The sequence below is a fragment of the Pterocles gutturalis genome, unplaced genomic scaffold, assembly GCF_000699245.1.
Source record: "Pterocles gutturalis isolate BGI_N339 unplaced genomic scaffold, ASM69924v1 scaffold12853, whole genome shotgun sequence".
Classification (NCBI taxonomy): Eukaryota; Metazoa; Chordata; class Aves; order Pterocliformes; family Pteroclidae; genus Pterocles; species Pterocles gutturalis.
The window spans coordinates 45,784-58,321 of NW_010125933.1; the positions used below are offsets into that span (position 1 = coordinate 45,784).

Here is a 12,538-nt window from a genome sequence, read left to right on the forward strand (position 1 = left end):
GAGTTCATGTGGTCTGCGTGAACCATAACCGCACTTTCCTTCCTACTGGCAAACAAACTTTGCAAAAGCTTAAAAATAAGTTAACCAATGATGTTCTGGATTTCAACAATGAGTGATTGAACTGCTTCTATTTATTATGATGAGATTCAACTGGCCTGTGCAGGAATTTTAACCTAATATAGTGGTAGATGCTGTAGAAAATCAAAGGATAAATATGCTTTACATATGCCAATAAATTTTGGTCTTAACAGCAGTCAGTAATACAGGTATATAACAATAAAATACAGATACTGATTTATTAGAAGAGATGATTATAAAAAATACTTACAACTTCATATTCCTTTTTAATTTTTGAATCTCTTCCATTGATTTTCTGTCTTGGGCTGTCAAAGTGAACAAGTGTGTATTCAAACACCAGTGTTAGCACTACCGTGTGTTTTACAGGGCTAGTCTCATCCAGGTCCTCAGAAATAATCTGGTTCACCATTTTGTGGTGGCTTTGTATGTAGGAATGAAGTTGTTAACAGCATAAAGTCCACCTAACCATGCTAGTCCTACATTACAATTTCGTGCAGAACCAAAATTAATGTAATGGAAATGTGCTTCATTAATAAAGCTTTGTATTCCAGTGAGTCCAACCAACCTGTCTCAGTTTAACCTTCCTGGACCCAGTATGATGCGCTCAAACAGCATCCCTGCACAAGACACTTCTTTTGATCTGTATGATGACTCCCAACTGTGTGGCAGTGCTACATCCTTAGAAGAGAGACCACGAGCGATTAGTCATTCAGGTTCATTCAGGGACAGCATGGAAGAAGGTAAGACTGTTACTCTTTGGATCAGTGAACAGGCCCTGAAATAGGTCCCCAAAATAGGCCTTCAAAGCACAGTAAAATTTTAAAATATTTCTTCTTCAAGATAAAAACTTAAATAATTTTGTGAAGCTTTTTTTTAAATTCTGTTGGGCTAGACTCACAGGACTTTCTTACCCTAAAGTCTGGAAGATATTTCTTTCACACAGTAATATGCAATGCTATGTATGTCATACATGTATAAATTCTGTATCAGAAATTTTGGAAGAAAGGAAACCACTATTGGAAATTTATTTTATTCTTTTTGCCTCTAAATTTGAAGTATCTGAGCATACCTTGACTACTGTGATTCCATGCTTTCTTAGTCCTACTTCAGAATTCCTTTTTTTTTTTTCTAAATGGCAGTGCTAGTTAACATCCCCTTTCTTTTGCTGTCATTTCATTTCCCCACTTTCCTATAGTCAGCTACACCAAACATTATATGAATTTCTGTATTTAAACTCTGTCATTTAATCTGACCTCACTACTTTCTTTATGCAGATTGTTACTATTGGTCTGGTTTCTTTAATGCTATGTACAACACCAGAATTTGGGGAATATTTTTTGTGTTGGGTTTGGTTTTGTTCTTTTTTTAATCCTAATTAAACACATCGTAACATTTTCTTCTGCCTAACAGTTCTGTTAAATTGATTATTTGCAGAATTCTCATAAGCACAAAGTTATCACACCTTTTAATTAGCCCCCCCCCCAAAAAAAAAGCCACCACCACCCACACCCAACCAAAAACACCCCACTAAAGTTGAATGGATATTAATTTTATAATATCGTCTCATCAATCTTGCTTACTGCTAAGTGATGACAATATGAATGGCCTTTATAACAAGCAAATACAAAAGTCTTCCCCTAACCCCAAAGCTCATAGTTATGAGATTAAAAGAGGGGAGGGGGGGGCAGGGCGGCTGGGGGGAAGTCCTATATTAAATAATGGACAGTTAATACTTCTACTTTTAATTTCCTTCTTCCACATTTTAGATGATATGTCAGGCAGACATCTGGGTCTGTAATACTAGCAGTAGGGTGCAGGACAGATCAAGCTGTGAGTTGTCAGCACAGAGAGGATGGCTGACTGCACAGAAGCATATCAGATAATTCAAGGACAGAGGTGACTACAAACCCTTTGCTGGGGAACAGGAGAATTATCAAAGGAAACATTGGAAGAATAGTGGAGAAAACAAGGCAAATAATTTATGCATAGAAAAAGAGGTGTTAAATCTGGAATTTCAGTAATGGGTCACCAGTGGCTATGAAGAAAGCTGTTTCATTGGTCATGTTTCATATCCAGCTGGAGTGGATAACCATGATCAACTTGAGTAAATGAAAGTCAATGCAGCAATCATAAACAGTCTTCAGCAGTTTACAGTCATTAGAGATTAACATGAAATGATGCTGGTGGAAGGACAAATGTATTTTATTTAAGAGAGGAGCTCTGAGGAAAGTTATAACTAAAAAAGGGAGGTAATGAGTAGAGCCACAGTGTACAAGAGCAGGATGAGGGTTCACCTGAGAGATTTAAAGCAGAGACTGAAAACCAGAGATAAATTGAAAGGAATAGGATTTCAGTGGTCAATGTACCACATCTTTGTAAATATTTTCCCAGTTACAAAACTAGATCTAAAGTCAATTTGGCTAATCTAAGTATTCTTGTGTTGTCAATTTGGAATACAGATGCCAATATTAATGCAAAATAATTTATTTACCAAACCATGACAGATTACAAATATTAAACAAATTTCTATTGAAACAAAAATGAAAATTAAAATTCTCTGTTGGTGTGTCCTTCCTCAGTAGAGTCGTTGGAAGCAGAAGGTCAGTTTTGTTTCATTTTATTCTTTACTTGACATTTTCAGAGGGGCCAGGAACCCCATTTTTGAGTTGAAGTCATGCAGCATTCACTCAGTGCTCTTGAGGCTGACTCTACTGCTGATTAGTGGAAATGTGGCACTCCGTCTCACAGTAACACCTTCACGGGGACTACAAGTGCCAGCATGCACGGGTCTGTGTTGTGCTGAGGGGAGAAACCAGCTGAGCAAAGCCTGAGAGCTCACCTCAGGGAATGTGAGCGCTTTTGCAAAGCATAGTTTCTTATTAAAATCAGTTTGCTCAGCTTTGGACAGGTGTATAAAGAGCTCAATTTCTGGTTTCTCTAAAGAGTGTATTTATCATTTGTTGTCAAAACAACAAAAGTGGTGTTTAGTTTGCTGATAATATTACTGAATCTCACTGCCTCAGTCTCCCACCTTATATCCAGCAAAGGGCTTTTTTTGTTTTTTTATAGAACAATCTTTTCAAGTGCAGGATAAATATCAATAGCTTTTCTATACTGATAGCTCATAATTGCTCTTTGTGGAAGAATGGTTCTCATTTTAAAAAGATGTTTAGTTATTGAGCTATGTGGGAGAAGTTTTTTGCTTTCATCAATATTTTGTGTTATTTTCCTTTTTTTAAAGTACATGGCTCCTCATTATCACTTGTCTCCAGCACATCCTCTCTCTACTCTACGGTAAGTATTGACAATTTAAAAAAAAAAAGTTTTGCCTGCCTCTGTTCTTATTCGTTGTTCTTGAAACTTTCAATGCTTTGAGGTATAGAATGATTAAAAATGGACTGCAATAAAACAGGAACATTTCTTTTCAACTTTGGTACTACTGCCGTATTTTAGAATACATTATTTTCATCATTTTATTTGATTTGCTTAGAACTACTTAAAATCACCTAGTGTATATTTTGAAAGTTAAAAATAAGGTAACGGTATGGGAGTCTTTCTTTAAGAGGGGTCCTTATGCTATTGTAGTTAATAATTTTGAATAGTTTTGCTTATTTTCAGTTACTTCTCTAATTGCACAATTTACAAAGTGGTTTTGTCATGTCACTGTTTGAGGTACACTCTTAGAAAACAAAAGATTGCTTCAGGGTAAGGGAGATACAATTTGCAGTTTAAATGTCTACTGATCTTTGTTGCAAATGACAGCATTTAGATGTTATTTCCAAAGAGAATAGTGTCTTTAAAAAATGATTAATCCTAATTAGATTGATTAGACTGAGTAACAATTGTATTCTAGCTCAAGGAGAAGTTCTGGGTTTGATTTTTTTTCTCTGTTTTACTGTTTTGGTATCTTTTTGAGATCTTCTGCATGATCTGTTGTTTCAGTTGTTCTACTAACAAGAAATCATCCATATGGGAGGAGTTAAATATGTTTGGACATTCCCTTGCTGATCCACAACAGTTTCTTTACCACCAATTTGCTAACTACAATTACATGCTGTAGTAGCCCTTTTTCATGGCAGAGCAACGCACCTGTTTTCATACCCTGCACTCATGAATAGTCCATATTTTCAGGTGTTGAATAGTGTTAGCTGATATCCTGGGGATGACACAGACTCCTCCACCCAGAGCCAACACCAGTTCTTGCCTGGGAATACCAAGCGGAGGCAGTCTGATGCATTTGTACCACTTGTACAGCTGGTAGCCCTATCTCAATTCTGAAGTCATGTTAGCTTGGAAAGCAGGTTCCATTCATGCACAGCATCTACCACAATGGTGCCCCTCCTAGTTCTGTTCAATCATAAAATAGTCTATACAGGGGCATGCCTAAAACGTCAGGTACACATGCATTAGGTTTGTCCAGGCCTTAGCAGCAAATTGCAAGCATTTCCACTCCAGACCAGTTGGAGATTATTTTGGGGAGGTAGAATGTACATACAGACTGGCTACACGTAATGTCTGACTAACATTCAAAGCTAAGCTTCTCACTTATGTTTTGGTAGTAGAAAAATCTTTACTACTATTTCCCTCTCTATGAGAGACTGTGATAACTTTGCATGGAAGGGTGTCCAAAGTTATAATTCGAGCTTTGATATAAAATTTTAGACGAATGTTATGAAATGGATAGATGGTAAAAATCAAATTGCAAAGCAACACAGGATGCTTTCAGTATCAAATCAGTCAGTAATTCTGAAATATCTCTGCTCTGATGTTGTGTATGGTAGCAAGGGTTTACTAATACTTTCTATTTATATAACCTGCTATCATTCAAGATTACAGACTATCTTGGAAATTTTACCCATACCCCTTGATATTAGAGAACAGTATTTTTCCTGCAAAACAGACTTTAAACTATTTGCCCCCAAGTTCATACTGTAAACCAGTGTACTATCTTCTGAAATCTCTGATTGTGAATTCACATTGCAGCTAAGCCCCACTGCTTAAGTTATGGATTATGTAGACAAGATAATGGCAGTTATAGAAAAACATGTAAAGGAGAAGAAAAGAATTAGTATGACAGAATTACTAGAGTTGACCTTTAGGGATGATTTTTGATCAGAATTTCTTCTGCTTGATCTCTCTTCTGGTGAAAAAAAAGTTTAAACTTTTCAGTAATTAATCAGAAAATGTTGCACAAGTGGAGTGTAGAAACATGAAAAACTGGCAATCTGTATCACATCAGCTGAAAATAAAGAACAGTGTTTCATTGTTTGATGATATGGTGCATTGCCCCATTTCCTCCAGAAAGCGATAGTTTCATGGGGTTATGGTATGTATAGCTCACTTTCAGCTATTACTGAAGTCAAGGAGAAGTACAAGAGCTTTTTTACCTTACTTAAGCAGGCCAAAATCACTAAGCAGGAACTCCAAAGCAGCTGCCTTTCCATAAGTATCCCAATCAAATGTATTTATCAGACTTCTCAAGCACTGCCTTAAGCCTTGGTGCTAGTGTTTTTCTGCAGCCTGATCACTGGGGAGATTCAGACAAAATACTAAAGATCAAGATCTTTGTGTATTATTACCAAAGGATAGCTGAAAAGCTTGAAGTTATTTTCTGAAGATTGTTTCTTTGAGAATTTTAGAATATGAGATTCAGAAGAGACATTTCATGATTTGCTGCCATTGCAATGAATAAGTCCAATGACGTAGAAGTTCAGCATTCACTAGTCTTTTCTGTATGTATTGGCTTTCTTCTTGATTTGCATTTGGGTTTTTAGGACTTACTTGAATATGCTGGAAATCTAGTTGTAGAGGTGTGCTTGCAGAGAGACAAACATTTGGTTTCACAGAAAAGTATGCCACGTAAGTGGATTGAAAGGATTGAAATACTGATTCAGTTTTAGCACTGAGTATATCTAACTCTCCAGGGATTTGAAAAAGCTGTGTGATAGTGTGAATTATGATAGGTTGTCTCCAATTTTAATCTCCTCCTGCTCAGTAGGTGAGAAATTGCAATTTGCACATATTTAGTTAATTGCTATATTTCTCACACTGGCTCTCAGCATTAGCTACAGTTAGAATCCCTTGACTTCGTTAACTGCTAAGCCAAGCTCAAACGAGATGTATAAGGACATGTCATTTGTATGTTAATATTTTGAGTCCTCAAAAAAAGAAAAAAAAAAAACATTAAGAGGATGGGATGCATGTAGAGGGAGAAAAAAAAAAAATATTTCCTTTCAGAGCCTTTTGAACCAATGACCGAGTGCTGGCTACAATGGTGTCGGCATGAACTCAACTAAAAACTGCTCAGATGTATTTGGTTGTCCAGTTTTATTTTTTAAGTTGATAATGTGTCTAGAATCCTGTTCTTTCTCTTTCATATACTTTTTCTACTGCCCACAAAAGTTGGCTTGTGTGAGCCACCTCTGTCAATTCAGGGAGAGAGTCAATGCTTCCTTGGACAGTGAGGGAGTCATGTGTAAACAACATGTAGCACTTCCTTCATCAGCAGGAGCTGGTGGTCTAGGGATGAGGGACCATGTCCCCATATGACAGTTCCAGTAAAAGGTTCTCAACTCTGTGGTTTTTGGTTTGGTTTTTTTGTTTGTTTTCTTAGCACAGTGGAATTCATAAGGGAACATGTTCTTTCTTGCTCTTATGATGACTTTTCAGGCACTACATGTTTGAGGTAACGATAATGAGAATAGATTTTTAATTTTTTCTGTCAGCAGATCTCCTTCTGGTGAACATAATTCAGAAAGTTAGTATCAATATGTGTGTCACATCAGTGCTGGTAAATAAAGCAATCATTATTCTAAATTATTCCTGTGTAGTGATGTACCTGGTATTACAATACTTTCAGCCAAGAGCAATTCTAGGTGTTATACAGGGATGTATCACAGAATCTCAGTCTTTTTAGTGACTGTTAACAGATAAATATTTATGGAAAGAGACATTTTCTAAAAGCCTTCTCCCCCACCAGGTAAATTGAGGAAACATTTCTATAATGAGTTATTAAAATTCTAACAGCACAAAAGTTGTGCTTAACACAGGCTTTAAAAAGCAGCTATATTAATTCATAATAACAGATACCTCCTGATGTCTGGGAATTTTCTGAGGAACTCATATCTTGGGTTTTCTTAGCCTTTCTAGTCATATTTCTAGCTAATTCTTCTACCCACATTTTCTTTTTACTGCTTAGTTCTCCTCCAGCCTATGTCAGACTGGTGCTGAGAAGTTGGGCCACCTCAGATGATGTAGTGGATTCATTTCCAGTACATTAACTGACTCTTTTTTTATATTACAAAAGGGTTCCTCTCCCATGGCATGCCATTCCTTTCCATTAGAATCCCACTGAAGCAAGATTTTTCTGCCCACCAAATGCCTCCTAAATGAGACTACTTCCATGCTTACAAATTTGACGCCCTTCAAAGGTTTGCTTTGCAATTATTTAGATTTTTAGCTTGTTGCAAAAGACTGCTGAGTAAATAGCATCATTATGTGGTACAACACGTAGCAATATGGAACACATTTAAAATTATTAAATGTTAGCAAGTTTAAGATGAAACTTTAACATGCCTTGATAGCCTTAAATATTTTGGTCAGTACTCTGTATGGCAGAAATTCCTTTAAAGTGCTGGTACCACTCTCCCCTCATCTTCTCCCATATATGTTTTACTGACAATTTCTCTTAGCAGGGATTAGTCTGTTAGGAATATTGCTCAGTATACAGTAAAGCGATAGAGTTCCAGGAGTCATAATAATCGTTACAGTGTAAAAGTTTGCTGGTAACAGACTAAGGTCTGTGCAGTGACAGAATAACAAATTTTCTTTTGTATCTTAGAAATATAGCTGCAGTTTCTGCAGTTCTGTTCCTGTTCTCCTTTTATCCACTGTTTTATGTTATCAGTATGCTGGCAAACTCTTTGGGGTTTCAGCTGGAGCCTTGCCAAGGAAGTTGAAAAGAATTCCATTTATTGTTTTTGCTGCATACCTTCCTTAAATGTAATGGATCCGTGAAACTATTCATTTCACTTCAATGTAGCTGGCTTTTATTTTCTATTACTGCAATTATGTTGCATGCTGTTTCTAAGCCATTTCTTCTTCATTTTCTTCCAGGCAGAAGAAAAGGCACATTCAGAGGTAAAAATTTTTCTTTGTTTCTATAGTTTTGTACTGTAGTATAATATTTTAAAGTATATTGTTTATCTGCTAAGGCTAAACTGCTGAATTACTGGGTAAGAGACACCCTGTGCCTTTGAAACACTTTTTGGGAAGTGTTGGTAAAGAGCTGATGCAGCTTCTGGTGCACTAGAAGGTGTTTTCTTCATCATGCTGAAGAATGTCTCCTGGCTGAGGTTCTGAAAAGGTGAAAAGAGTCAATGAGAATCGGGCTTCTGAGTGGAGGAGCTGTGATAAGTCTGATTTCAGACTGAATACCAATCTGTACTGGATCTAAGTGACTGTGCAATTCTAGGTAATGTGCTACCTTTCAGGAGAAAAATACTTCGAATGTTCGCTTTGAACTTCTCTCCCTTACATTTTGCATTATATTAAGTTTCTGAAGCTGGTGACTTTGATGGATTTCAGAGCAACACAGATTGATTTCAGATATAAATCAAATCTGACATGGAAAACAACTTCTTTCTTCTCACAGTGTATAAGAATGGGTGACAAGCCCAGGTCAGCAGCTGGATACAATTACAGCCTTTCTCAAAATGAAGCCCTGGTTGTATTAAAAGGGCATAGAGGAGTAGCAGCAATAAAATGCAGCACCAAGGGGTGCACTCTCACTTCACAGAGCCACATGCCTTCCAAGTCCTGTGTTTCTGCTGCTCCGATTTTTACTGTTCTAATCAGAGAAAAAGTCAACTCAAAGATGTTTTGAGGAACAAATAAACACTCTTCCTTACTTGCCACAGCATATTTCAATATAATTTCTACCTGAATTTTCTAAGCTCCTTTCTCTGAAACATGGAGCAAAGGAGCTGAAGAAGCATGCCGTAGCTCAATAGTGTAAATGACAATTCCTTGTTTCATTGCCCTTTGTATAGGGCTGTACATAGAAGTCAAACAAAATTTCTTTCTGCTTGATGCTTTCTCAGTATCTAGGTCTGCCCTGTGGTGCTCTTGCAGATGTTGAAAAAGCACTTCTGGAGAACTACCTTTGTATAGTTGCAGCAATATGATGTAAGTGTAGCTTAAGCAGGAAGGTCAAATAATTGCTATTGAAAACCAAAGAGAAAACTTGGAAAAAGGAAAGTGGCAGTCCAGAATGGGGAAGAGCTCAGTAATATCTTCTTTGCTTGGAGCTAGTGTAAATGAATTAGCTATTTTTGTATCATAGACTTACAGGAACTTGTTCATTCTTAAAGCTTGTGGAATATTCCCTTTTGGTTTTCATGGGAGTCATAAAATTAAAGTACCGCAATAGTCTTTACTAGTGAATGTTACGTGCTCCCTTTCCTAGGCTAGTTTTGGACATTTTGCTTCCCTAGTCTGGAATAATTTCTTTTATGTCTGAGTATGAAAGGGGTTTCAAAGTAAAACTCCATGCTGTTCTTAAGTTCAGTACAATGCCTCGAGTCCCTGTAAGATCTCAAATAGGGTTAAATGAGCCTAAAATTATGCACAAGGTTAATGCTTGATATCTATCCTAGTTGAAATGTAAACAGATATTTTTCTCGAGGATTCTGGGTTTTTTATTAAAGGATACAGAAGCCTTGAATTAAGCATGTTTTCATTATAACAGTCACATTTAAAGCTCAATTTTTTTAAGTTGGACAGCAAGTTTTTGAAAGCTACGTAAGGTTTAATGGGGCTGCATGTTTGAATCTCTGGGACTGTAGGAAGTATTGTGTTAGAGAAAAAATTACTACTGTACCTCTAACTTTAGATATCCACGAAGCAAAAAATCTGTCTCTGAGGTAGTCATCAAAGGCAGTTTTTAGTTGAGTTCATGCCAGGCAGTGGGGGAGTACTTTTTGGCACTTCATCCAAGTCTAATGTAGACATTTAACATATGTTGGCTGCATCGTGTATAGTCAAGCAAAGTGAACCTCACTCAAATTCTTTCATGTTTCATAATGTCAGCGCTCATCCAGGGCTGCTATCCTTGATTTCACTTAGGATATGTTTTGGAACTTGGTACAAAAACATGACATTTACATGTGCAAACAGAGGATTGTACATATGAAGGAATTAAGCATTTGCCCCTATGTGCTCCCTTAACTAGAATCCTAACTGGTACACTGGTTTAGTGCAAAAAAAGCAGTTGGAGTGCTTCAGTGACAACTTCTAATAACTCATATTTCTGAATAGGCCTGAAATTAAAATGTGATACTAAGACATGGTAAACCTGTTAGGGATCCCTTAAGAAAACAAAACAAAACAAAAAAAAAAAAACACAACAAAAAGAAATTGCTGAAATACTGACAGCAGTCTTTTTTTTTCCTAGCAAATTCAGAAACTACGGAGAGAGCTGGTTGCATCACAAGAGAAAGTTGCTACCCTTACATCTCAGCTTTCAGCAAATGTAAGTATTTTTGCTTGTGAACATAAACAGTAGCAGAGAATCATTATCAGATTAGCTAATGGCTGTTACTCAACTCAAGTACCAACATGTAGTCTGGGAGACTTTCATTATTTATTTATTTTGGTGTTTTTCAAATTAGTTATTTCATGAAGTGTCTGTATTGCCTCAGCTTCAAGCAGAAGAAATCTTATAATCAAACATGCTGGATATGGAAATGAGAGTTTCCACAATTTGGATGTGACAACAGTCCTATCCAGTTCAGTTTCACTAAAATAATCAATTAAAACCAGCCCAAAAGTAAGGAGACACAACCAAAGAAAGAGCATGAATTCCAGATTCTGGTAGAATTCATTATAGTTTAATTTCACAAAGATAAACCTTTGTGTGTGGAGGGAAGCACAGTATACAGTTGTATATAGAATTCATAAGCTGCAATAACTGTGCTGATATATAACTAATGGAAACTGGGCTATTTCACAGATTGCTCCCTCGTGTCCCTTCCAATTGTCATGCACTGGTAATATGAGTTATTGAACATGTTATCAGAAAATAATGACAGATAGGGAATGTGAGCTATACAATCCTGTCTGGTTACTGTGGTTTCAGATGAAGTTACCAGATAGTTACTGAACAATCTGATTTTCAAATGCAGGTCAGCATATAACTATAGCTACCACTCCCAAGGAAAGCTGACATGCAGTTGCAAGACAGTATCATTTCGCATTTCAAGAAAGCAGTTTCCTGATGTCTTGAGAAACTTACAGAGTGCCTTTCTTCAAACAGTAGATGGACTGAGTATTTAGATCTATAAATACTGCTATTCTTTTCAATAAATTATTTAAGCTGGTGAAGTAATACTGTGTTTATGTTGTGTGAAAGCTGCTTGTTCTCTTAGGACTGCCACACGTGAAAATGTGGAATAGCTACTCTTAGCTCTTAATGCTTTGTTCAGGTGGCTGCAGAACACCTGTGGGTGTTTATACCTCTGTAGGGGTATGAGTTGCCAGTTAGCCCTGAGTTCTGAGAGTGAACTAGTCAAGCAGATGATATTGGAGCCCTGCAATGTTTGTAAACTCAAAAGCTAGATTCTGAGTTGGGTTATTCATTCAGGAATTTATAGCCAGCGTGCCTATCCTTGATATGGGGTTCAATCTCTCTATGTATTTTAGACACTGATCTTCATGTTTGCCAGATTGGGCAATTCTTCACTTATTTACCCATCCCGAGAGCAACAAACTAAAACCAACACCAAGAGGTCAGAAGAGCTGGGGACAGATGATGCTTTTGCTATAAATACAATCATCTTAGCCTTAGTCCTAAGCTCCCCCAAATTTCTATACTTTCAGTATCTGAAAATAGGCAACACTTTTTTCCTTGCTGTAGTCCGCAGAAGGAAACTATTAATAGCCAGAAAACCTGTTCCTTCACAGTTTATCTCAGGCTTGAATTTGTTGCTCTCTTTGTAGAAATGACCAAAAGCATTGCATGTGAGTGAAAAAAAAGAGCATCTTATTCATCTGTTTTCAACAATATTCATGCCTTTCTTTGCTTTACCATGAAAGACTGTTGGTGACAGTAGTACATGTGTCATTAAGACTGTCAGGCTGAATTTGACCTATTTCATCGAGCCTTTGCTTGATATATTATTTTATACCAAAATCTGTCAACTGGAAGTTACAGCATTTCTCAGGCACTTTGGAAAACTCTGCTAAGAATTTTATTATTTGGTTTCATTTATTATTCTGGTTTTGTTGGTTGGACTTAAGTCCTATGCTTGATTTGAGCAGTTTATTTCATTTAGAATCATAGAATCATTAAGGTTGGAAAAGACCTCTAGGATCATCAAGTCCAACCCAACACCACCTAACTCACTAAACCATGTCCCTAAGCACCACATCTGCACGTTTCTTGAACACCTCCAGGGATGGT

At 36.9% G+C, this 12,538-nt stretch overlaps 1 protein-coding gene across 1 annotated transcript in view; it reads left to right on the forward strand.

Annotated features, from left to right (window-relative positions):
* Positions 1–12,538, forward strand: part of NAV3 (neuron navigator 3) — a gene marked incomplete at its 5' end in the record, with an annotated part of 67,625 nt that overhangs the window by 19,280 nt on the left and 35,807 nt on the right. Inside the window, 4 exons of the mRNA XM_010078787.1 lie at positions 630–818; positions 3,320–3,372; positions 8,194–8,217; positions 10,532–10,609. Coding sequence (XP_010077089.1) covers positions 630–818; positions 3,320–3,372; positions 8,194–8,217; positions 10,532–10,609 — 344 coding nt within the window. The remainder of the gene's footprint in view (positions 1–629; positions 819–3,319; positions 3,373–8,193; positions 8,218–10,531; positions 10,610–12,538) is intronic.